This window comes from Canis lupus, unplaced genomic scaffold, assembly GCF_011100685.1.
Source record: "Canis lupus familiaris isolate Mischka breed German Shepherd unplaced genomic scaffold, alternate assembly UU_Cfam_GSD_1.0 chrUn_S1151H1324, whole genome shotgun sequence".
NCBI lineage: Eukaryota > Metazoa > Chordata > Mammalia > Carnivora > Canidae > Canis > Canis lupus.
In genome coordinates this window covers 1-27,726 of record NW_023329973.1, presented here as the reverse complement: position 1 = coordinate 27,726, position 27,726 = coordinate 1, and the positions used below count along the sequence as shown (strand labels likewise).

The following is a 27,726-nucleotide window of genomic DNA, read 5'->3' as shown; positions in this document are numbered from 1 at the left end:
GACTGGAATACTACATGACTCTACCTGCAAGTTGGGGAAGGAGAACTCAACACTATTTGAGTATTGAGTTGCATTCATTTTTTAAAAACACTTTTTCAAAATAAGCTATCATTAAATTTTATATATACATAGTATTTTTGCTGTATAATAGCATCATGCATTTTCTTCCATCAATGTTTTCTTCTCTCATTCTTTCACTTGTTTTTGTAACTACATGCTGTGTTGGAATTTGCACTTCTTTACGGGTTGGAACCAGTTTGAGAAAGGGGAGACAGAAGGCAATTGAAATGTATGTTATCATCCAAATGATAGGGTTCCCTGGTAAGCTGGGTAGAGGCTTAGACCTCATGCAAAACAGGGTTTGCTACTGCATCTCCATAAACAAGCCATGGGATGGCCAAACTGCAGTTGTCCTCACTCAAGCCCACTCCAATAGGGGACCAAGAAACACTTTAAGTACAAAAGCTCTCACAGCTTCTATAGGTCTTAAAAAAGGTCTGTTCTACGTTGCTTGGGATGGTGTGAGAAAGTGAAGAGAGCGACCCCAAATCTCTTCTCCAACACCATGTTCTGTCATCAGGATTGGAGTCGAATCCTGAAGAGGGGAATAACGCGCATCCCTCTGAATGTTTGCCAGCTTTTTAATTTTTTAAATATATTACATTGTGGGTTCCACTGGCATCATGTGAGTTGTTTAAGTAGCATACTCACAGGCATATTTTTTTCAGTTTTAGTAATTATGTATGTATTTTCATCTGTAGTCAGAAAGATACCTGTTTTTTTTCCTAACATGTTTTAACACATATTACCCTGAGCAAAGATTGTAAAGTCCATGCTGAATACTTAAAAACATGTATTTGTAGAAAAGTCATGAAGGTGGTGTACACATGATGGAAGGCTGAGAAACATGTCATAACCCTTTGTACTCAGGCATCAGAAGGGGACCAGGCAGCTGTCCCTCTCACCGAGTGGTGTATGCTCACAGTGCTGCTTGCTCACACACAGTCCCCAATCTGCTTCTCCCTACACAGAGTCCTTCTGGGACTTCTTGAAGGGCATTTTGCTTTTTGCCCATAAAAGACTAGCACCATGAGTCAGATAGTACTAAGCTGAAAGTTCACTCTCTAATTCTATTTCTTATCACTAATTATGCCCAGTCATGTTGTCCAAAATAGCTCACCAGACTTTATGATATGAATACAGAGAACTATATCCATATTAAAATGTCCCAAATTTGAACAATATGAAACTCATTTTTGTTACTCAACTTCCCCACAAACTAATCCCCTTGCAAATAAAAGCTCTATGAGCTTTTATTAAAGTCCAAATGCTCTCACTCTCCATTTTAATACAATTGGCTCGTGTCAGCCAGAGGCTTTTACTCAGAGCCAAGGTTCCTATAGCTGCAGCTGTGTCCTGGGATTTCACGGAATGAGTATAGCTTCTTCAGCTTCTTCTTCAAAGTTGCTTCAATCTCTAATTAGTTCTAGTCTCCAAGGGGTCGCAATCACAAAAGAAACTGTCCACTATAGAAGTTGTCACAAACAAAACTGTGGTACCCCACTTAAGTGACTATGTAATGTCACCTGACACTGCTATCAGAGCACAGCAGATAACTTAGTAGCACCTATGTCTGGAGACAGCGAGGACCTGGGTCTCAGTCTGGTGGCAAGCCAGCCAGCGCACCAGCACTGAATCCACGGCCTGTTGAATCTGTATGACTGAGCAGAAAGTGCCCATCAATAGTTGTGCTTCCACATATTAATATAGGTATTCCTTTGCTTTTGCTGTTGTTATTGTTTTGTTTTGGTGATGTGTCCCGGGTCTCCCATATATATTACCTACTTTCTCTCAGAGAGTGACATTTGAGACATTATTGCCTTCTTCAAAAATATAGATAGGTATTCTGGTTTCTTCATTTTTTTGTGTCTTGTGTCTCATGTTTTGGCTACTTTGGTACAAGATTGTGAGACCACAAGTCTAGAGAAACCTCTACTCCCAAATTCTTCCAAGTCTGTTCTCTCTAGAACAGGGAAGTACACTCTCCTCTGTAAATGCATGAGGAATGGGATGATGAACATCACCCTACTCCCTTAGTACTATGTTTAACTTACTAGTATATGACGTTTCATTTATTCTGAAAATGATAATTGTCATCTCTTTTCCACAGACATTTCATTCCTACCTAGGCAGGTTGAGTTGGGCCAGGCAAAGCAGTAGTTGGCCAGAATCAAGATTCTAAGAAAATAAAATACTGTGATCACAGTAAGAGCAATGATCAGGATTAGTCTTTTGTCAAGAAGTAAGAAAGAAGGGATAACAAGTTTAGCAAAACTTTAAGGAGATTCTAGATATCACAGATTAAAGTAGTCAAAGTTAGTATGTCCAAAGAGTTCCACCACCATTGAAAAGATAGAACCCAAGCACAAACAAAAAAGATTCCAAAAAAAAACTAAAATTCAGGACAGAAACTTTTTCTAGTCTCTTTTATTCCTTCCTGCCTCCATAGGATCTGACTACTGGTGTGAGGAGAGAGATTGCAGATGGGAAGGAAGTGGTGCCAAGAGCTGCAGCTGCAAAAAGTTGAGTTGGTTTTGTTTCTTCTAACTTTCAACTTAAAATTAATACATACACACGTTTTAAAAATCAAGCAGTAGAGAATGATACCAAGTGAAAAGTAAATTCTCAGCCTGAACTTGTTCCCCGACTCATTTCCAGCTCCCTGTTTTTAAGTATTTTCTGTTCTCCTGGTGGTTATCACAGTACCTCTGAAATATATGTTAATACTTGATTTTCTCCTTTTATCTTGTTTATCAACTTTAGATAGCATCTATTGGAAGATGAGAAACTTATTTCTTTGATCCATCCATGTCTATGTTTTTCCAGTTACATTGCTTTGATATTTCTGGTGATTATCATTTTAAAGAGTATACTTAAACTCTATTTTGTTACATCAATTTTAGACAGTATATAATTGATTTCTTGCTATATAAATAAATAGGTGAGAAAAATCTGTGACATTATCTTCCATATCTCTCTGCTGCTTTAATATTCAGACTTCCATTGTTTCATATTATCAGTGTTACTATTAGTCAGATTCTCTTTTACAGTTGTTGTCTTCCAAGCTTTGTTTGTATGTTGATTCTACAAATTAAAATAGCATTTCCGTTATTCCAATGATTAAAATTACTCCTTACTGAAGGACTAAATAGCTCTAGTTACTGAGAAAAAAAGGGTAACCTTAGGTCAGGAAAACTGAAAGATGAATGTTCCAAGTGCCAAGGTCAAATGGGATTCCTTGAACTCAATCTTCAAGACTTTCTATTAAATTCAATTTGGTCGATGATACTTTTAATATACAAGAAATATTTATCTGCCTTTGTTCTTATTTCATAGCCACCTCTTTTTGGCTTCTTGACTCTAAAGATGTTAGTTGGTTTTGTTTTCTTAATTTTTTTTCCTTTCTCTTGTTTTCCTCGGAGTCTACTGTTATAATATCTGTTCCACTTGCACCTTTTTTTTTTTTTTTTGGTTTATTCTAAATTTTATGGGTCTTTTTCCCAAATATGCGAGTGATGAAAAAGGTTCATCAGCACTGGTAGCATGATTTTCTACTGTGGTATTAGACTTCTTTCTTGAATGAAAAGATGGATGGCAGGGTCTTTGTACACATAAGCTAGTAGTACTGTTTTAGGGTACATTTTGGTAGTTTGTTCATCATGTATCTTTTGAAAATTGACTTCTAAAAATATTAAATTAAAATATCATATCTTATTTACTTAGTTTTTTGGTGCATCTCAAATTTTGTGTGCCTGGTTTCACTCACTGCAGTATCTCTATCTGCTTTGGGACATGGACCTGGAAGGTTAAATGTAATTTCCAGATATGGTCAGTAGAGGGCAGCAAAGGGTAGTAGAGTGAACACTCAACTGCCAAGGCCTGGGCATCCCTTTTTTCCTTCTTTATAGAGATCAATTAGTGGTAGTAGAAAATTCAGAGTGCCAGAATCAGGATAGAGATTACTCATAATACTGATCCAGGATGGGTATCAAGCTTAGAAGGCAGTGGAAATGTTTAGCCACAAATTCATAGCCTGGTATCTATCAATGAGATGTGAACCACTGGACATTGGGAGGGGAATCATTAGGCTTTCACAGTCCTGACTCTTACTCCCAGCCTGTCTAAAACCTAAGATCTTGTTCTGTAAAGTCCCAGGAATCTCCTATCCACATTGAGAGCTTTGCAAATTTCCTGTCTGACAGTCAGTTCATGGTACTAGCAGTGGCTCTGGGATCCACAACCAGCCATTTCCGGGAGAAGAGACAGAGTGGGACATGGGCACCTTACGTAAACACTGACAGTTGATGAAAACACTCACTTATGTTTAAGTTAAATAATTTGTGAGCCAACCTAAATGGGATGTGGCTTAAAATATATTTTCTTTCCTCTTCCAGGAGGGAAACATTCTTTAGGCAAGGAAATATTATAGGACTTTGAAATTAGACAAACTTGACTCTATGAATTATTAGGTATGTGGTTTTCAGTGCCTTAACTTTACTAAACTTCAGTTTTTCCAACTATAAAGTGGAAATAATGATTCTTACCTCACAAACCTGCTGCAAGGAAATGAGATGATGTCCATAAACTGCCTGGCAAAGAACTTGGCAATTTGCATTACTCAATTGGCATTACTACAATCTCTCCCTATCTTTGGTCATGGAGAATACTCATGATATTGTTACTATTTCTGAATAAAAAGTCTCATTGTCTCCTATAAGCATAAGTAAATCATTTGAAGGATTACTCTGTTAGATATCATACTAAGATTTCTGCGGTATGATCTCATTTAATTCTCATAACAGCCCTATGAAGCAGGTGCTTTTATCACCATCCGGATTTTATAAATGATAACAGTGAGGCTTCAGAAGTGTAACTAGTTTACCCAGTGTCATGTAGGTAGTAAATTATGAGGAAGGATTAAAACTACGTAATTTGATTCCAGACCTCGTGCTCTTGCCATTACATAATGTTTTCTGATGAACACATGTAATCAAAGATTTAAAATTTTAAGCAAAGAAATCAAAGAAGAAGTTTAAAAATACTTGGAGACCAATGAAAATGAAAACACACTGGTCCAAAAACTTTGAAATCCAGCAAAAGCTGTTCTAAGAGGGAACTTTAGAGCAATCCAGCCCTACCTCAAGAAGCAAGAAAAGTATTAACCTAACCTTACACTACAGAAGCTGGAAAAAGAAGAACAAATAAAACCCCAAACCAGCAGAAGAAATAAAATAATAAAGATTAGAGCAGAAATAAATGAAATAGAACCAAAAAAACCAATAAAACAGATCAATGAAACCAGGAGCTGGTTCTTTAAAAAGATCAACCAAATTGATAAAACTTGAACAAATCCTAGCTGAAAACTTTCCTAATCTGGGAAGGGAAACAGGCATTCAGATCCAGGAAATAGAGAGATCCCCCCCTAAAATCAATAAAAACCCCTCAACACCTCAACATTTAATAGTGAAGCTTGCAAATTCCAAAGACAAAAAGAAGATCCTTAAAGCAGCAAGAGACAAGAAAGCCCTGACTTTTATGGGGAGGAATATTAGGGTAACAGCAACCTCTCCACAGAGACCTGGCAGGCCAGAAAGGGCTGGCAGGATATATTCAGGGTCCTAAATGAGAAGAACATGCAACTAAGAATACTTTATCCAGCAAGGCTCTCATTCAGAATGGAAGGAGAGATAAAGAGCTTCCAAGACAGGCAGGAACTGAAAGAATATGTGACCTCCAAACCAGCTCTGCAAGAAATTTTAAGGGGGACTCTTAAAATTCCCCTTTAAGAAGAAGTTCAGTGGAACAATCCACAAAAAAAGGACTGAATAGATATCATGATGACACTAAACTCCTATCTGTCAATAGTAACTCTGAATGTGAACGGGCTTAATGACCCCATCAAAAGGCGCAGGGTTTCAGACTGGATAAAAAAGCAGGACCCATCTATTTGCTGTCTACAAGAGACTCATTTTAGACAGAAGGACACCTACAACCTGAAAATAAAAGGTTGGAGAACCATTTACCATTCAAGTGGTCCTCAAAAGAAAGCAGAGGTAGCCATCTTTATATCAGATAAACTAAAACTTACCCCAAAGACTGTAGTGAGAGATGAAGAGGGACACTATATCATACTTAAAGGATCTATCCAACAAGAGGACTTAACAATTATCAATATATATACCCCGAATGTGGGAGCTGCCAAATATATCAATTAATAACCAAAATTAAGACATATTTTGATAATAATACACTTATACTTGGTGACATCTAATAGTGCTTGGTACACTCAATAGGTCTTCTAAGCACAACTTCTCCAAAGAAACAAGAGCTTTAAATGATACACTGGACCAGATGGATTTCACAGATATCTACAGAACTTTACATCCAAACTCAACTGAATACACATTCTTCTCAAGTGCACATGGAACTTTCTCCAGAATAGACCACATACTGGGTCACAAATCGGGTCTGAACCGATACCAAAAGATTGGGATCGTCCCCTGCATATTCTCAGACCATAATGCCTTGAAATTAGAACTAAATCACAACAAGAAGCTTGGAAGGCCTTCAAACACGTGGAGGTTAAGGACCATACATGTACAAATCCTCAACAAAGTATTAGCCAACCAAATCCACCAATACATTAAAAAAGTCATTTACCATGATCCAGTGCGATTTATTCTTAGTATGCAAATGTGATTCAATATTCACAAATCCATTAACATCATACATCTCATCAACAAGAGAAGGGTCAAATCCATGATCATTTTAATAGATGCAGAAAAGCATTTAAAAGTACAACATCCATTCATGATACAAACTCAACAAAGTAGGTTTAGAGGGAACATACCTCAACAGAATGAAGACCATATGTGAAAAAAACTATAGCTAATGTCATACTCAGTGGTGAAAAAGTGAGAGCTTTTCCCCAGGATCAAGAACAAAACAAGGATTTCCACCCTCACTACTTTTATTCAGCATAGTACTGGAAGTCCTAACCCCAGCAATCAGACAAGAAAAAGCAATAAATGGCATCCAAATGGGTAAGGAAGAGGTAAAACTTTCACTATTTGCAGGTGCCATGATACTATATGTAGAAAACCCTCAGGATTCTACCAAAAATGGACTAGAACTGATAAATGAGTTCAGGAAAGTCACAGGATACAAACCAATATACAGAAACCCACTGCATTTCAATACACTAATAATGAAGAACAAAAAGAGAAATTAAGAAACAGTCCCATTAATGATTGTACCAAAAATAAGATACCTAGAAATAAATTTAAACAAGGAAGTGAAAGACGTGTATATATATATATATATATATATATTGAAAAAAATTGAAGACATTCAATACATATATATATTGAAAAAAATTGAAGACAACACAAATGGAAAAATATTCCATGCTTATTGATGAGAGAACAAGTATTAATAAAATGTTCCATACTCAAAATAATCTACTGATTTGATGGAATCCCTATCAAAGAACCAATAGTATTTTTCACAGAACTAAAACAAGTAATTCATAAGCATGCATGGAACCACAAAAGACCCCAAATAGCCAAAGCAATCTTGAAAAAGAAAAAAAAAAAAAAACTGGAGGTATCACGGTCCCAGATTTCAAGATATATTACAAAGCTGTAATAATCAAAACAGTATGGTATTGACAAAAATTGACAATAGATCAATAATATGGTATTATGGGCATAATGATCACCTTAAAGTATCTCTTCTATTTGATATTTAGGCTGAAAACATAGGTGTTCGGTGAAATAGATGAAAACAGACCAGGGCAGCCCGGGTGGCTCAGCGGTTTAGCGCTGCCTTCAACCCAGGGCATGATCCTGGAGACCCGGGATGGAGTCCCACATCGGGCTCCCTGCATGGAGCCTGCTTCTCCCTCTGCCTGTGTCTCTGCCTCTCTCTCTCTCTCATTCTGTGTCTCTCATGAATAAACACATAAATAAAGTCTTTAAAAAAGAAAACAGACCCTATCATTATTATTCTATTTAGAGCTCATTCATCAAATTAAAATAAATCACAATGGTATTATGGGAGAAATTAAGCTTTAGCTATTACTGCAAAGGTAACTGTGACCTGGTAAAAGAAGCTCCCTTTATCTTTCTCAGACAAACTTTTCTCTCCTTTGCTTTACTACAAGGAGAAGATACTATCAAACACTGTATCTTTCTCAATTAATTCCTTAAAACCAGTGACTCACAATCCTGGTTACATGTAAGAATCACTCAAAGAGCTTTTTCCAGATCTGATGAATCAGAACCTCTGGGGGAGGCAGTTTCAGAATGAGTGCCTGAAAAGCCTCCCAAGTGAGTCTGATGCATATCAGAATTGATCAACAGGACGAGATTCTAAAAGGAGAGAAGTTTTCCCGGCCTCTAAATCTCTAACCTCTCTGAAGGGAGATGCAGAGAATGGGACATAATCTGAGAATTGGGGAAGGTGCAGAGATAAGTCTGCCTATATTTTTTACCTGAAATAGATTATTTTTTACCTGAAATAGATTTTGACAGGTGCTTGATGGGAGGCCAGAAAGTGTTGCCCAATGAGCCTCCATGGTTCTAAATACAGTCAAGCATGGCCAGACTAGCACTTGTCCTTTAAAAGTGGTGAGAAGGGGTGCCTGGTGGCTTACTTGGTTAACTTTCTGACTCTTGATTTTGGCTCAGGGTTATGATCTCAGGGTCATGAGACAGAGCCACAGCTCAGAATCCACACTCAGCACCATTTGTGCTTCTTCCTCTCTCTCTCTCTCTCCGCCCCCACCTCTTGTGCATATGCACTGTCTCTTTCTCTCTCTCTCTCTCTGTCTCTTTCTCTCTCTCTCTCTCAAATAAATAAAATATTTTTTAAAAATAAATAAATGTGGTGAGAAGCCTGGAGGCCACTATCTACATGCCACTTCTGTGTTAGTTTGGTTTTAAGATGAGAAGCCTTAATAAAGTCTAAAAGGACTACCAGGACTTGTGCTCTCACCTCTACCTAATTTACAGGCCGATTTCACTCTCCTGAACCTTCTGCCTGTGTCTCCAATCCAGCAAAGTCTTCCATGTTTCTGAAACATCAGTTAGTCACATTCTGTCCCTTCAACTGACAAATGTATCTTCCCTCCCTTCCCCCTTCCTTCCTCTTTCTCTCTTCTAAGTAATCCCAAGTTATTCTTTAAAGGTCATTTCAAATGAGCTCGTCAAAGAAGCCTTCCTCTCCATAATTGAAATCAGGTGTCAAGTCCCTCCCTAAATTTCTCACCTCAATCTTTAATTTTCCTCTGCAGTACTTTCCAGAGGTTGTGTTAGGCAGTTATTGATGACATTCTCTGTTTAATATCTGTCTTCCCCCTCCTCACTTAAATCCTGTTTTTAGGAGTTGGGCCTGGCTCCCTGTTGCCCAGACCTATCAAGTGCCTTTCTCCTAGTACAGGTCCAAACACTATCTGTTGAATGAATAAAGTAAATAAGAGAAAGACTATTTTATGTCATGCCTTTTTCCCTGTCCATCCCTGCCAGAAAACTATTTCATTCACTTGTTCAATACAGAATTTTTTTATTCCTCTGATGTGCCAATGTTTGTGTGAATTTAATAATAAATCAGACATAGACTCTTTCCTTGAGGTCCATAGAGTCTAGTGGGGCATAAAAGATAGGTTTTCACATGCCTGTTACAGGAGCCTGTAAGGGAAACCACAAACTTTGTCTGTAGGATCAAATTTCTGTCCTCCACAGTTGTCAAAGAAAGACACTGTCCATGGTGGGGGTGGGGGGCCCTCACAAGAGGCTGTGTGACCTCCTGAGTCAGTTGGATTTGAATCCTTCATATTATGTCACGGCTGCTTGGATTCAGAGTCCAACCTGTATGCGCAGGAGCCTCCTAATCTGTAAAACCATCAGTTTCCTAGTGGAAAGGGAACACTGTCTTCATGTAACATGTTTTTAACAGGCTCCTGTAGGTGCTTTGACACTGAAGGAGATGTCCAGGTGGCAAATCAATGGTTAGTATCACTAACCATTAGGGAAATGCAAGTGAAATCCACTGTGAGATATCACACTACACAGCTATCAGAATAGCTAAAATAAAAAATGACAACACCAAATGTTCGTGTGGATGAGGGGAAACTGAATGACTCACACAGTACTGGGGAGAATGTGAAATGGCACAGCCATTCTGGAAAACAGTTGGACAGTTCCTAAGAAATAAAAAATAAAACTATAAAAAAAAAAAAACAAAAACAAAAACAAAAAAACATACCTAGCATATGACCTGGCTCTTCCCATCCTGGGCATTTAGCCCAGAGAAGTGAAGACTTCACGCTGACACAAAAACCTGTACACAGATGTTTATAGTAGCTTTATTAGTGACAGCCAAAACCTGCAGACACTTCGAACTCCTTCAACAGGTAGTTAAGCAAACTGTGATACATCCATATCATGATGTACTACTAAGGGACACCAGGAAATGAACTGTGAATCCTTGCAGCCATCTAGATGAATCTCCAGTTACATCAAATGGGAAAAAGGAAATCCCCAAATTTCATAAACTATGTGATCCCATCTGTATAACATTCTTGAAATGGCAACATTATACACATGGTGAACAGATTTGTGATTGCCAGGGATTAAAGAGGTGGTGGAGGGGGAAAGAAATTTGTGTGGTTGTAATCGGGGAATAGGAAGGACCCTTGTGGTGATGCAAGTGTCTCTGGAAGACTCCATCTGTAAAAAAACTGATGTCATCTCTCTGTGTTATTTATTACAGCTGCAAATGAATCTACAGTTATCTCAAAATAAAATGATTACTTTTAAAAAGTCAAAACTTGGAGGCCAAGATAAGGAAACCAGTATGTCAGTTTGGCAGTTACAACATGAGCTTTGAATATGTGACATCATAATGGCAGTGACCGCGGACCGCTGCGGAATCTTCAGGCTTCAAGCATTTGACAGTACTCTGCCAAGTGCTGTAGACTCACTCGATTTCCCGTCCCGCGAATTGAAGAGAAAAGGATGTTCCCGTCAATCAGAAAGCACGCTGAGCTTACAGGTGGACATTCAAGGCTTCAGCGCATGAGGTAGTCTTCTGATCCACTATTTCTGACCATCCAAACAGACCGGCAATAACAGGAACTGTTCTTTTCTTTTGTTTCCTCTAATACATAGAAACTAATTAGTAACTCCAGCACCAGCTTCCTGAGAAGCTGCTCCTGTTCATAAGATTCAGTGCTGCTGAGCAGAAGGGAGCAGGCTTTATACATCCTTGGGGGAGGCGGAGACACTTTCTTGGCTCCATGAGAGAGCCAACTCTCTCTCTCTGTGAGACAGTTTTCAGTGGGTCTATGAAAATACCTGTCCTAGTTATGAAAGAATTTTTACACTCTGCTCAATTGAGTTGTTTTATTACCTATTTTGACCAGGAAGTCCTGTCAGAGCTCAGCCAAGTAATAGCTAAACTCTTGTGTTCAGAAACTTTCTGAGGTTTCCAATATTTTTGTTGATCTTTGAGAATTTTTACCCCAATTTTGAATATTGAATTAGATAAGATGGGGGTCAACTTCCAGGATCTTCAGTTATCTTCATTTTATCTTAACATAAAAGCAATTTGTAATTAATTCTTCACACGTTGTTTTATTTTATATTAGGCCACAAGTTGTCCTGTTTGTTGTTGTTGTTCATTCTCCTTCTTGTAATCTGCTCTACCTTTGGCTTCTTGGCTCTCGCCTACCTAATGGCTCACAATTAGCTCTGCAGCTTTCTCCACCACACCTCTAAGTGTTCGCATGCCCAAGGGCTTTGTCCTTGAAACTGTCCTCCCTCTGCATCAGTTTCCCAAGTGACCTCACCTCTTTCTATAGCTTTCTGTAACTCAGGGATCCCTGATTCTGAGCTCTGGAGCTCTGCTTTGGGGGTTGAGACTACATTTTAGTGTTGTGTGAACCTTGAAACTTGGCATTAAACTATATTGTGTATTTGACCAGTAACTAACTGCTCTGTGTTTGATGTCTTGCAGGAAGACCTCGTCTGTGGAGGTGGACACCCACAGCGAAAGCACTACATCATCTGAGGGTGCCACTCGTACCTTGCTCATCCATGGCCCCGTTGAGCTCAAGAAAGGCTGGAGGAGGCAGAAGTGGCAGCTTTTCTTGTACAGCGATTTATTACTGATGTCTAATACCAAGTAGGTGTACCATGTTTCGTGCTCTTGTGAATCTCAAAAAAATTGCATTCCCATTAACCCTTACTATACGAAAACATAACATTTTTTCCCTTTTGTGTTTGCCAATGCTTGAGTCCTTCATTCCATGAGTACTTCTGGAGGTCTTGTTTTGTGTCATGTCCCTGCAGCAAATACAATTGACAATGTGACAGACCAATGTCTCTCCTGCCTGGGACTTACAAATGATAAAATAAGAGGGGGAATGATAATGATTAGTGCTGCTGATAGAAGGTGGATAGGGGGCTGTGCGGAGAGGGTGGGAACGTGTTAGAGAGGAATAGTCTAGGAGGGCCTCTCTGAGGTGGAGCATTAAAACCAAATCTATGAGAGGAGAAGCAGCCACATTCCCAGACAATGTGCCTGAGCCATCGAGGCTGAGGGACTTGCAGGTCTACGTGGGTACAACCTGACCCTCAGAGAGAGGGGCTCAGGGAAGCCTGATTTGACTAGAGCCCAGAGCATAGGCCATGCTATCAGATATGATACTATGCTCAGGGGTCTAGTCACACAGGGTCTTCACAGGCCATGGTAAAAAAGTGGAAATATTTTGCCAAAGGATTTGTAATTAGGGGACTGACCAAATCTGATTTATATTTCCAGCAAATTTTTCTGACTGTTGCTAGATAATAGATGGATGGGTAAGCAAGAGTGGAATCAGAGAGAGTAGTTAGGGGAGGCAATAGTCCTGATGGATGGTATCAGGGCTCTATCTTAGCAGTTTAGTAAAAAGGAAAGATGGAGCAGGGTAGCCCGGGTGGCTCAGGGGTTTAGCTTCGCCTTTAGCTCAGGGCATGATCCTGGAGACCCAGGATTGAGTCCCACATCAGGCTCTCTGCAGGGAGCCTACTTCTCCCTCTGCCTGTGTCTCTGTTTTTCTCTCTCTCCTCTCTGTGTTTCTCATGAATAAATAAATAAATCTTTTAAAAAAAAGATGGAGCAGATAGATGGAATGTAGGAGAAAGAATTGACTGTGTGCATTTTCCTCTCAACCCTGAACACAAATGCATTGAATATCCAGTCTAGAACATGATGATTGCTCAATAAACGTGTGGGAGCAGGTCATGGAAGGTCACCTGTTTACTTACTCCATCTCTGTTTGCATTATTCACAAAACGTGGAAGACCAAGAACACTCCCACAAACAAAATATCAAGAAGTTTTTTGGTCATGAGAAAAAACTAACTCCCTCTTTTTTTTTACTGCTTTCACCCTAGATCTCAGTTATGCCATGTCATAGGTACGACATGCTAGTAATAATTTGGCAAAATGATATACTCATCTGAGTTACATTAATAACAATTTATCAGGGGCTTACTACATGTCAGATATTATGCTAAAAACTTTATGTACCTAATTTTGTCCAACCTTACAATGACCCTGTGAGATGGGAGTATTTTTATATTGGAGAACCTTGATGCTCAGAGGTCTAATGGATCTGCCCAGGTTACCATATTAGTAATGGACAGAGTCTACATTTGAAATCAGGTCTATTTATTTCAAAGCACAGGCTTTTATTCACTATGTGATGCTACCATTTCTATTCTCTCTTTTTTCCTGAATTTCATACAACATTCCATGAACACCTAGATTCTTTCATTATTGAAATCAACCCTTCCTTTACATTGAGTGAACAACTAACTCCAATCTGCTTGGTAAGAAATAGATCAGAATGCTTAGTGAATTGAAAAATGAAGCAAGTATAGCTATCAAAAAAATCAGAGTCAAAGATAGTAGTAAAATATATTTGAGACTAGGGAAATTGCCCATAGATGTAACCTTGAAGGTGGTGATGTCATAAGGAGGACAAAGAGAAAAGGAATGTCCAGGCCTTGGCATGAGGTCCATATGAAAGACTCTCTTCCTCCTGATAGAAGGCCAAGTCATTATTTTAAAAATGCAGACTAGTTACCATTCTCTTTATTTAACCAAGGTGAGTATGGGAGACCAAAATATGTGGGATGCATGCTGGGAACCACACTAGGAACATCACAGATGCCTCACCCACCTGGGTTTCTCAGTGATTGAGCATCTGCCTTTGGCTCAGGTCGTGATCCCTGGGTCCTGGGATCGAGTCCCACATCGGGTTCCCCACAGGGAGCCTGCTTCACCCTCTGCCTATGTCTCTGCCTTTCTCTGTGTATCTCTCATGAATAAAGAAAATATTTCTCACAGCCCTCCAAGGCCCATATTTTTTATCATCCACAGGCTGCAGAGATGAAAATGGGAACAGAGGAAGTCTCAGAAATGGTCCAGTCATACATAGGGAAATCATGCAAGAGATTCCAACCCAGGCCTGCCTTCATCAGAAGGCCATGTTCTTCCTTCCATACCATGTTGTACCCTTCCATCCTTAGCCCAAGAGACATGCTAACAAATAGCAAACTCATTTCCTGGTTCTTAGGACCTTGCAGACCACTCATATTCAATTTACAAGGGGAATATGTTCTTCTTCTTTTCTTTTATCTTTGTAATTATTATAGCATTAGGGACAGGAGAAGACTTTCCTTTTCTTACTAGAACTATTTATTGTCCTGGGTGCTGCTTACCTCTCAGCCGGTTTTACAGAGCCTATGATGTTCTACTAAAAAGATTTTTATATAAAGATAGTGTTGTTTTTCCACTAGAGAGTTGCATCTATTGAAGGGCTGAATTTTTATTTCGAATGGTTCATTACGACAAAACAAGTTGAACATTTTTCATCTTTCACATATTGCTTTTGAGATATGTCCTTATGTCTACTCAAGGGTTTTTATGTGACAAAATCTTTATCAATTTATTTGTTAATGTTCTTTGAAAGAGACTCAGTTCCCAAAAGATTATCTTATATACTTTATATTATACATTGGTAATATTAGAAAATGTAAGTGATCACAGGCATGTTAATTTCATATTTAACCCAAGGTCTTTGATATAGAGAGAACACAGATTTTTAGAATTCCGAGTTCGGGATATCATCATGGTCAGGTTCTGGTAAGAGCTCTTTTTCTGCTTGCACGCGGCTGCCTTCTCACTGTGTACCCCAAGGCATGTCCTCAATGCATGTATGTACACACATACAGATCTCTCCCACTTCTTACAAGACCATCCATCTTACTGGATTAGGACCTGACCTTGATGATCCCATTTAAACTTAATTACCTTCAAAAGCTCTAGCTCCAAACATGATGATACTGGCAGAGAGGGCTTTATGGTAAGAAGGTGGGAAAGCAGTGGGAGGGAGACACAATTTCATCCATAGCAGTAGCAAGCAGCACTTAATGCTTGCCACAATCTTTAGAAAACTACTATGAGATCATTCCCATAGTAAATATTTTGGTATATTTTTGATCACTGTTAATATGAAAAAATTTACCTTTTTTTCTAGAAGGAAAAAACTAAGAAGAAATAGCCCCTGAAATAAAAAAACATATTTCATCCCTGTCATGCCTTGGTCTTACATGGAGGAATCAATACCCTCAATCAATCTATTCAAATGAATAATCTGAGTTTAGTGCCTAATTTTTCCAATTAGCCATAAAAAAGGGGGTAGGCTGACCCAGGTTCCATTTTACCTCAGCTCACCCTCAGGCTTCAGCTGGAGACTCTCTCATCTTTAGGTTGACACTACAGAATTTAACAGAAATTGAATAGTTGATTAATTTCTACCTATTTTTCAGTCAGAATTAGTGAATTTTGGCTTGTGTGTAATAATGAGGGGAATTAAATGTTTGTTTCTTCACAAAGAAATTCTATTTCTCTTGTTGTACAAGATGTTACTAATAGTGAAAATTGGGGATTTTTCTCACTTCTTTCATACACTAGAAACTTGTGTTCACAAGAATTGAAGTCAAATGGAATCTTCCTTATCATTTTTGGTATTCATTAGAATACTAAATAAGTTATTTTTCAAATAAAAATTACTTTAAAAATTAAAGTACTTTAAAGTACTTTAAAAATTAAAATAAAAATTACTTTATTTTTAAGAACAGTATCTACTTGGGGCCCTTGGGTGACTCAGTGGTTGAGTGTCTGCGTTTGGCTTAGGTCATGATCCCGGGGTCCTGGGATCAAGTCCCTCACCAGGCTCCCCAGAGGGAGCCTGCTTCTTCCTCTGCCTATGTCTTTGCCTTCTCTCTCTCTGTGCCTCTCGTGAATAAATAAAAGAAATCTTTAAAAAAGAAAGAAGAGTATCTATTTGATAAAATATTAAGATATTTGTACTAGTAGAAACCCGTGAAGAATTTAGAAAAAGGGACTGAACTTAGCTCACACCCTCTTTAGACATCACATTCCTCATCATTAGTTATTTTTTTAATTTATTTTTTATTGGTGTTCAATTTACTAACATACAGAATAACCCCCAGTGCCCGTCACCCATTCACTCCCACCCCCCGCCCTCCTCCCCTTCTACCACCCCTAGTTCATTTCCCAGAGTTAGTAGTCTTTACGTTCTGTCTCCCTTTCTCATATTTCCCACACATTTCTTCTCCCTTCCCTTATATTCCCTTTCACTATTATTTATATTCCCCAAATGAATGAGAACATATAATGTTTGTCCTTCTCCGACTGACTGACTTCACTCAGCATAATACCCTCCAGTTCCATCCACATTGAAGCAAATGGTGGGTATTTGTCATTTCTAATAGCTGAGTAATATTCCATTGTATACATAAACCACATCTTCTTTATCCATTCACCTTTCGTTGGACGCCGAGGCTCCTTCCACAGTTTGGCTATAGTGGCCATTGCTGCTATAAACATCGGGGTGCAGGTGTCCCGGTGTTTCATTGCATTTGTATCTTTGGGGTAAATCCCCAACAGTGCAATTGCTGGGTCGTAGGGCAGGTATATTTTTAACTGTTTGAGGAACCTCCACACAGTTTTCCAGAGTGGCTGCACCAGTTCACATTCCCACCAACAGTGTATGAGGGTTCCCTTTTCTCCGCATCCTCTCCAACATTTGTTGTTTCCTGCCTTGTTAATTTTCCCCATTCTCACTGGTGTGAGGTGGTGTATCATTGGTGATTTGTATTTCCCTGATGGCAAGTGATGCAGAGCATTTTCTCATATGCATGTTGGCCATGTCTATGTCTTCCTCTGTGAGATTTCTGTTCATGTCTTTTGCCCATTTCATGATTGGATTGTTTGTTTCTTTGGTGTTGAGTTTAATAAGTTATTAAGGAATGTAGAAATGAAATAAAAAATGAATTTAATTTGGTCAAAAGATGAAGATGACTATTAACTCACTGTCGTGAAATGACGAATAGTTACAGAATAGACTATGACCCCTGCTCCCAACATTTGTAAGAGAATGCCTCTATCTTAGAACAGAGGATATCTCCCTAGAATTCTGCAAAACTCCCCAGTTCACTGGGGCTTACCTTTTGGCATAAAGATTAAGGTAGTGGAAAGCAAGAAGGACATCATGTTAATACAACTATAATAAATGACTATTTTTAGAAATAAAAACTGCAGTTCTCCTCCTCTTCTTCTTAAGTCAGTTTACAGTAGATTATCGCTTTCTAATTTCTGCTGAGATAATCCAGTTGGGTCAGTGATTGAGAGTAAAGAAACACAGTAAGACCTTAGAAGAATCTATTGAAGTACAAAGCTTTGTTGTAACACGTTTTAAATATTTCCAAGCTAGCAACTGGCTTTATTAATATAATGCCTTGAGATTTATCCTCTCACTCCCAATATAAATCCCATGAGAAAGCTGGGCTGATGGCTCTGGGGACAGAAATGAGGCTGAGGGTAGGAAAGATGAAAAGGTTACTTCACGGTCAAGTGGTTACAAACATGGGCTTATGAGTTAGGCTGTCTGGGTTCAAACCCTGTCTCCTGCATTTGACAATTTATTTAAACTTTCTGTGAGTTTCCTTATTTGTAAAATGGAGCTAATAGAGACCATCTAGTGTAGTTGCTTGAGGATTAAATTTTTATATTTATATTTATAAAATATTTAGAACAGAGCTTGGCATATGATAAGTGTTCAAAACGTTATAGGAGAGTAGAAACCACACTCTGGGCTCTAGGATCGTTCCTTGGTTCAACTAATCCTGGTGCTTTATTGAACTAAGGTTATTGGATGGCTTTTTCCAGGTCAATGTATTTGGAAGTTTCCACACAGGATCTTAGGTGTCTGTATATACACAGATACCTATATTAGAAAGAAAAAAATCTGTAAAAACAAGCAGATACCTGTCTATCATTCCCCTTGGGCATATATTTTTGACATGACAATGCCTTTTGAATTACTATCTAGAAAAATGATTTTATCTGTTAATTGACTATGTTCCATAAAAATCTTCAAGCACATAGATACAGGCACTTGGCTGTAATGTTGAAATAAAAAAATGTTGAAATAAAAAAATATGGAAAGATATTGGTATCCATCATATTTATATTCATTGTGTCCTAAGCTTTGAATCTACATTATCCTTCAAGTGGGCTTCCTAAAAGATTATTTTTATTTCATAAATCCCACTGAAGAGTTTTAGCTCTAATTTTTCCATGAATCAGTGGAGTCATAGGGATTTTTGCACATGAGGTGTCTTTCATCTCAGTTTAGTTCAGTGTTTTCCACATGTGTTTCTGAATACTAAGGAGTTCCAGAGTGGAGGATCCAAGTTCCCCAGGCATTCCTTATAGGACTTGTAACTGTTTAAATCTCAAGCCCACCTGCGAGTCAAAGTTGTGAATTAACCAAATTAATCAATTAATTAATCAACCAAAATAAATCAATGGTGGTTTTTATCTTTGAGGTCAAAGAAGATTAGGCAGAAATTATCAAAAACCCATTTCACCCCTTCTTACCCCTCAGAGAAATGGGAAGTATCCATGACTTACATATAAGACCTCCGAACCACTGATCTTGGATTGATTGATGGACAGATGGATGGATGGATGGATGGATGGATGATTTTTCAGTTGGGCTCAGTCTGTAGGCTAACAATTTTTTTGTTTTAGCCAGAATCTATGGGAAAATGGTATGGACAAAATTTTAAGAAAGCAAATTGAAAATAACCTATGCTTTAAGGGCTAGAAAATATTTTTTAAATTAAGGTTGAAAGTAACTTTTAAATCTTTCTGATCCAAGCTTGTTTTTTTTTGTTTTGATTTCATCTCTCTCCCTCACACTCTTTAAAAGATTTATTTGTTTGTTTGTTTGTTTGTTTGTTTATTTATTTATTTATTTATTTATTTAATTATTTATTTTAGAGAGAGAGCAAGCATGAGTGGGGGGAGTGGCAGAGGGAGAGAGGAAGCCGACTCCTCATTGAGTGGTGAGCCCTACACAGGTGCATGATCTCAAGAGCCTGAGATTGTGGCCCAAGCCAAAACCAAGAGTTGGATGCTTAACTGACTGAGCCACCCAGGTGCCCTTGGTTTGTCTCTCTTAAGAAAAAAATTGTATAACTATTTTTATAAGTCATGTATCATGTACCTTTGTTCAGCCCCTCAAACACTTTTTGAAGTATGCAAGTCATAAATGAATAATTAACTGCAATAATAGCCATAAAATTATGTGTAATAGGTAACAAATCCAGCAATAGCAAATGAATTAATGGTTTTCCTACAAAGCTCTAAAATATACAGTGGTTACTCAACACTCACCATTCAAAAATATGGCTATTTGCTGCCATTAGAGTGTTTTCAGTTTTCCAAGCCAGAGTTTGCTCAACACACACATTGCAAAGGCCCATCTAACCATTTGCTGTGTGTGCACAGAGGGTAATAGAGATGTGGGAGACCTGATTTGCCCCGGAGCAGTGAGAACTGGTCTCTAATGAACACAGCTGTTCCCATAACATTTTGAAATGAACTAACAGAGGTCATGTTTGGGATCTTTCTAGGTATAAGAAAAACTTTAAGATAAAAAAGAAAATACCACTGAACACCATGTGGATTGCCAACTGCATGGATACAGTGGGAGATGCCAACATCAGTTCTGGGAGGTCCTTTGTGTTGGGCTGGCCCACGGTAAACTTTGTGGCCACCTTCAGGTAAGACCGATGCCTTGGTGTCCTGTATCTACATGGCTTGAAAAGGATAACATTGAAATCTATTGTCTACCAAGCTGGTGACTCACTTTTTGACCTCCCATGACACTTGTTTTGCCTTGTACTTGGCCTAAGAAGGTGCTTATATCCACATGGAAACAAGTAGATAATGTATAGTGGGAACTACTGGAGTAATTTCCTTCAGTTTTGATCAATGGTTTTTCAAATGGGCTCTAATAGCCACTTGAGGAGTTAGGAGTTCTAGTTCTGTGGAAGGAGAATCAACAGAGTGAGGTTCAAGGTCTCCTCTCCAAGATCCTGCCCTCTGATTCCCAGGGAGTATCTGCATTTTTAAATCACCGGAATAGATTTCTTGAGCAAGTACTATTAAAGGGTCCAATTAAATTTGAAAAATTGCTTTTACACTCCCAAGTTAATTCCCTTAACATCAGTATGTAATTATACAAATAAATTGATCATGCCGTTGGATACTAGGTTGCCTGAATTGCTGTGTACAGATTATCTTAGTTGGTGACGATCTAAAACAAAATATGATTCCATTGAGTAGAGTTTAGTTGTGTAAGACACATTTTTAGGCTGACAAGAGGATGGGGAATGTGGATCTCGACCCTGGATATCCTGAGCAGACACCTCTGAGTTTACAGGGATCATGCCACACTTGCATCTCTGTTTGAAACATCCACACCCCAAGCCTCATTCCTGTTTTATGCGGTTGTACTTAACACACTGCTTTCTTCTCCTCACCCCACTCCACCAAAATCTCACAGGTCATCATAAATGTAAGACAACAAAATCTTTACAAGTTGTTAATTTATTAATCCTATAATGCAGCTGTTGAATTAATGAAAAATTTTCAAATCTTATTAGGAAGAAACATGTATTTATATCCTCTCTGCAGGTCTTCTTTTGCATAAAGATCATCAGTTCCCATTGCTTAATATCTTCTCCAGGTTGCAAGTGGAAGGAAAGAGTTTCAAATGGGAATTTTAAAAAAAAGGGAATATATAAAGTGTTTGGTAGGGGAGTGTCCAAAAAAAAAATTTCCCCCTAATAGGAGGAAAATGTGGAAGCCATTTAACTATTAGTTAAAAAGGCTGTATAAATAGATAGAAGGCACATATAACAACATCTGGCACCTAATGCTTTTGTTATTGATTATTATTACTGTTCTGCGGATTGGCATGAGTAACTAGAAGCTGTGTCTATGCACCTAGGCAGGTTGGGACACTAATGGGCATTCTACTTTCTTGATGCGACAGGTCCTGAAATGGTGATGGAGAGGGTGGGGAGTAGTGTTGCTGGTAGAATTATAGAATGTGACAGCCACTGTAGACAGTTTGATGGCTCCTCAATAAGTGAAACACAATTACATATGACCTCCAGACACATATCCAAGAGAAAGGAAAATATATGTCCATGCAAAAATTAATACACAAACGTTTGGGGGATCCCTGGGTGGCGCAGCGGTTTGGCGCCTGCCTTTGGCCCAGGGCGCGATCCTGGAGACCTGGGATCGAATCCCACGTCGGGCTCCCGGTGCATGGAGCCTGCTTCTCCCTCTGCCTATGTCTCTGCCTCTCTCTCTCTCTGTGTGACTATCATAAATAAATAAAAATTAAAAAAAAATACACAAACGTTTGTAGCAGTATTGTTGACAATAGTAAAAGAAAGAAAGATAGAAGGAAGAAAGAAAGAAAGAAAGAAAAGAAGAAAGAAAGAAAGAAAGAAGAAAGAAAGAAAGAAAGAATAAAGAAAAAGAAACCAAGTGTATATCAACAAATATACAAAATGTGGAACAGGAGCTAGGGACAGGAGGGAAGGGAGAGTGACTGCTTAATAGACACATGTTTGCTTTGGGGTGATAAACATGTTCAGTCACGATGGTTGCACAGAACGATGAATATACTAAAGGTCACTATGGTCAATTTTCTTTTATGTGTAATTTACCACAATAAAAAAAAAATGCTGGTAAGTGATAAGCCCACATGTGAATGAGCCTTAAGACATTTGCAACTTTGGATATTAAATGCTGTGAAAATTTTAGCAGAGAACATACTGATCTTTAGTAATTTTGCATCAGGGGATTGATCTTTCTCAGAAGATCACAGTGATGAAGAATACGGTTTTTAGGAACTAATTTAACATATTACAATCTGCCATATGTATAAAGAAATAAAAATATTACAGGTGTTTTTTTCTGAAAAAGATATTCTTGTTTCTGAGCCAAGACAGTTCCATCAAATTGCTAAATTTCTTAAATGTGATTTAATTTGAATGGTAATATTCTTTATATCCGAATAGCCCTTGCAGCTGCAGGAACACTCTGAGCTATAATTAACCTTTTTCCAGTTCTGGAAACTAAATATCAAAGTGGTTAACAACATGCCCGTGATCACATAGCTTGCATCACATAGTCACAATTAAGTTTTCAGATTTGAAATCAACTTTTCTTCCTCTTTAGGATCTACTTCCCATTGCTTTAATAGAGTCCACCAAAAGCCCAACTCTAAGGGGAGTACAATTTACACATCCACATCCCTTAACAACGGGCTCCTGATATTTTTAATCTGGAATGGTGATCTTAATATGTTAGTAGGAGTATTGTACGTTCCTCAATTTTTTTCTTCTCATTTTTAAATTGCAGTTCTTCAGAACAAAAGGAAAAATGGCGTTCTTACCTTCAAAGGTATTTTGTCAATGTATTATTATAAGTCTTTAACCCATGATGGAAAAAATGTAGATCTCTTCAAAGCAGTGCCCCCCAAACTATGTTCCCTTCCCTTAGTAGAAATTGTTACACTATCCTCCAATGATTTCTTATTCAATTGTACCCTGGCCATTACTACAAATAACCTGCTCTCCTTTACATGCATATATTGCTTATTTTTTATGAAATTCTGGTTATCACTCTCTCTTCCCCCGCTCTCCAACCTCATGATTATAGCTAACATTATTCTCAAAACATATATTAAATTTCCATAAGTGCAGTTTACCCTACCGAGTAATGCTGAAAGCAACTTCTAATTCCTACATTTGAAGGTGCTAGTATGCCCTCTGGTCTAGCTAGGCAGGAAAGCTTTGGTGACTGGATCTGCTGGTCAAATCTCACATGACGAGAGTGATCCATTGTTTTCCGAGTCACAGCTTATTTTCCTGAAATATTTTTGCATGTTTCCTTCTGACCCAAAATTTGGGTTTGCTGAGCTTATTTATATGCATTTAAAAATAACAAAGTACGTTGAAAACATGATCAACATAAATTGATTGGAAAGTAAGGTAATTTATCCTACTCCTATTTTGGGTTACTATCAATTCGATTAGGTACATCATGCTAGCCAAAGAGAAGGAGCAGCCAAAAAAGCATTCTCCTCAAAATCTTCACTGAGAACATCAAGAACTGTGCCTGTGTGAGTATTTTTAAGACCAACAATTAATTCTGAGTTCCTAATTCTGACTGAATGAAAAAGATGGAGATAGAGGTGGAGACACAGAGAGGGAGGAAGCAGTGAGTTGGGGAGAGAGAAAGAGAGAGCAAAAGGTAGGAGAGAGAGAATATTTAGAAAAGTACCATGAGGAAAAATGTATTTTCCCCCTCTCCATGTACTGCTTTATAGACCTAAAAACTGCGTCCTAGGTAATATGAAGCAAGAGGAATACATACTACAGTGCTTAAGCAAGGAAAGAGTATCGGATGTTAAGTGTCTATAACATTTCTCTGGATCCTTCTAATTGCTTATAGTGGCTTGTAATACAGTGATTTAGAATCAACCATTTTTTCCCCAGTGGCCACCACTTACATACAGAATGGTCTGGATTGTCTCCACAGTCCTTTTTCCCCTCCAGATATTTTATTTGGTATAACTATAAACTCAGAGAAAAGTTGTAAGTATAAAAGTAATACAAAAAGACCCCGTATACTCTTTCTCTAGATTCACCTATTGGTAACACTTTATTCCATTTGCTTTATCACTTATTTTCTTTCTCTCTGTCTATTACATGTATGTGTATACTTACGTTTGAGGGTCATACATATACTATGGCCCTTTTTCCTTAAACCTAAGCATTTCTTAAGAATAAAGATATTCTACAGTTATCACCTTTAGTGAATTTAACCTTGGCATAATACTTTACTCTGCCATTCCCATTCTCATTTTGTCAGTTGACCTCAATAATGTCTCCTTTCTAGTACAGGATCCACTTAAGGATCAGGTGTTTCATTGAGTAGTTATGTCAAATGCAGAGAGTTTTAAAAGTCTTTTGTTCCAAGGAATATCAGGATTGAATTGAACTAAGAGGGATGACACTTTTAAGGGATCAGCATATTTCTATTTCAATTTCTTTATACCGTGGGGAGAAAAAAATCAAACCAATTGGCCCAGTTTTTGTGTGTAAAATTTGATTTCTGAAATTGTAGTACAGTAGCCAAGACATTTACAGTGATGAACAAGATACTTTGGGTATCTTTAAATGCATTTTTTTGTGGTTGTTGTTATAGTTTGAAGTAGCTCTAGATCACACAAAACATTATTTGAAGGTGGAAAAAAAAGATATTCCTGGATAAAGCAAAAGCCATGCAAATATTTTGATCTGTTGCTAAGTGCAGGCTAGATGCACTGCATGAAGGAGAGAGAATTCTCTAGCAGCAGAGCACATTCTCGTCTCTGCCTTTGATATCAATTGTGGCAGTGGTTTACATTCAGAACTTTCCTTGGAAAATTACCTTGAATTTTTAAAAATCAACTTTATTGAGGTATAGTTTGGGTGAAATAAACATTTCTGATGTTCTTCACCCATTATTAAAGATCCAGGTTTCCCACTGCACTGTTTCACTTCATCGTAGAAAGATGATTCTTAGCATTCCTTGTGCAAAACTGGTGCAAACAGATTTACTTAATTTCTTTTATCTGAATATGGCTTTATTTTTTGACACTGACTCTTGAAGGATATTTTTGGGGATGTAGAATTTTGTTTGCAGATTTTTTCCTTTTAGTCCTTTAGATGTCCAGTCTTTTGCTCTTGATGCTTTCTGATGAGTAGTCTGTGATTAAACATTAATCCTCAGTAGGTGATTTGTCATTTTTTCTCTAGCTGCTTTCAAGTTTTCTCTTTATTTTTGGTTTTTAACAGTGTGGCTAGGAAGTACCTAAGCATGGTTTTCTTTGAATCTGTCCTATTTGACATATTCTGAATTTCTTGAATTTATAAATTGATGCCTTCACCAAATTTGGGAAATTTTAATCATTATTACATCAAATATTTCCTTCCTCATTATTTCTCTTTCTCTCCTTGTGACAGTTCCATTTGCATATCAGACACTTTCACATTGTTCAGAGATCTCTCAGGCTCTGTTAATTTTTTCAATCTTTTCCCCCCTTTTCTTCTTCACACTGGATAATTTCTAGTATCTATTTTCAAATCACTGACTTCTTTTCATCATCTCCATTATGCAATGTAGCCTAGTCAATAAATTTTTAAAAAATATTTTTTCAGATAAAAATTTCTATTTTTAAATATTTTTCCTCTCAAAAAAGGAAAAGTCATAAATACTTCTTATTTCTATACTAAGATGCCTCTATTTTTGTTTATTGTGAGCACATTTTCATTTGTATCATTGAGCATTATTGTAATAGCTGTTTTTGGCTAATAGTCTAAGCATCTAGATCATCTCAGGTGTGGCTTCAGCTCTTGAAAATTGATCTCATTTTCCTGGTTCTTCATATATTAAGTAACAGTTTGACTCATGAACAAAAACTAACTTTTCTTTTTCTTTTGAATTATTTCAAAAAATAGTTTGTTTTTCTGAAGTTATTTGTTTAGAGAGAGTTCCTTCTAATGGAATTTGTCTGTTGGGAGATCCTACAACATGCAGGAAAATATACATACATCCCTTGAATTACTATTTCAATGACTATTTGAATGACTATTGAATTACTTTTGGACCATCTGTGATATCAAGTAATTGCATTCAATTCATAGGAAGAAAAATACAATGAAAGGACAAGGAATGAATTATGAAAGAGCATCTTTTAACTTTGCTTTTAATATTTTCAAGGCCTGTGAGTGTCCACTTGTGCTGTTTCTTCTTTATGCACTGTTTCCTGAAGGACACAGGCCCCATTGCCTAAAAATGTTACAAAAACTGTATGCATAGTAAATGTTCTGGTTACATATTCTCTTATTTTAAAATGACTTTTGTAATTGAGATAGTTTTATAGATCCATCTCAGATTCCTATTAACCCCTTTCAGAAAATTTTCTGTAAACTTTTCCTAGTTGTATGGAGCAGTTTCTCAATGTATGGTCTGATAGAGAGCTATTATAAGTATCTACTCACTGGCAGAGTTGTGAATAGAACATAAACTTCTAACATTTCCAGTCTCATTTCCTAGATTCATTGGTTTTATTTGTCTTAACAGATTGCAACAATGGAAGTCTTAGTTAATCATGATGCCTGACAAAGAAAATACAGACTAAATAGTAGTTTTTAAAAAAGTGTCTTTCATAGCCAGTTCTTATCTGATTTTACTGAAACCGACTATGTAATTACAAAGGAACTAAGCCATACTATACAAACACAACTCAGTAAGAGAGGAAAGTATCTAGTGCCTTCCTTTAATACTATCCCCCTCCCACCATTTTGGAAATAGCCTTATGGAGCTGAGGGTCACCCAAGTGCCCTCTTGGAATTCTCAGTTTTTCTCTTCCTTGCTTCAGCTGCTGTATTTTGTATGCCACAAATTCTTGGAGGGAAATATATGTTTTACTGACATGTTTCCTACTAGCTTCATGTTACATAAAAAAAATGAAAATATAATTAAGGGTTCGTGTTCTACACGTGCTTTACTTTGTCATTACCTGAAAACAAGCTTTACCTTTGGAGTATGGATAATAATTTGACAATTATTTGGTCACATGCTTTAAATCTAAAAAAAATTTGTAGCAATTTTTCTTATTTATTTTTTACAGTCCGTAACTATAACAGTGACAAATTCCGACACGGCAAATGACACTATCAACATGTTACTAACAATGCTGGGAATAACCGTAAGTTGCCTATAAACTATTTTTAGTTTACGAACCAACTTTGACTTTTGAGATTTGTGTGTGTGTGTGTATGTGTATGTGTGTGTTGTGCACCTCCCATCATAAGACAGCTGATTATTGTAGATAACAGTCATATTTTGTCCTTCCAACTTTAGAAATTGAAGGCAGCAAAGCTATAGTATTAGCTTATACATGAGTGCTATCTTATATTCCCATTTTAAATTTTCTGAAAATTCAAAGTCATAGCCTAAAATTGGGCTATAATTTTAGAGTGCTAATAACAACATGCAGTTTATTGTATATATTTTAAATACAGACAATAACAATGTTTCTAAATTTCTTTTTTTTGTTTCTAAATTGTTCTCTAAATTTCTCAATATTCCCCTCCTATTGGAC

General features: G+C 37.5%; 1 protein-coding gene across 1 annotated transcript; it reads left to right on the top strand.

Annotated features, from left to right (window-relative positions):
* The first annotated feature begins 8 nt into the window (after window positions 1–8).
* Window positions 9–27,331, top strand: LOC119878189 (rho GTPase-activating protein 20-like). The gene is made up of 6 exons (XM_038588902.1): window positions 9–60; window positions 2,510–2,582; window positions 12,079–12,246; window positions 20,120–20,269; window positions 22,932–22,973; window positions 27,253–27,331. The coding sequence occupies exons 1-6, from the start codon at window positions 15–17 to the stop codon at window positions 27,257–27,259; spliced, it is 486 nt and encodes a 161-aa protein (XP_038444830.1). The 5' UTR covers window positions 9–14; the 3' UTR covers window positions 27,260–27,331.
* Window positions 27,332–27,726: the final 395 nt, after the last annotated feature.

Bases quoted from the DNA above. Each gene is read 5' to 3' on its own strand.
- LOC119878189 (XM_038588902.1), top strand. From the start codon at position 15: ATGACTCTACCTGCAAGTTGGGGAAGGAGAACTCAACACTATTTGA. The intron at 61-2,509 runs GTATTGAGTTGC...CTGCCTCCATAG, and splicing joins GAGAACTCAACACTATTTGA to GATCTGACTACTGGTGTGAG. The intron at 20,270-22,931 runs GTAAGACCGATG...TTTAAATTGCAG, and splicing joins AACTTTGTGGCCACCTTCAG to TTCTTCAGAACAAAAGGAAA.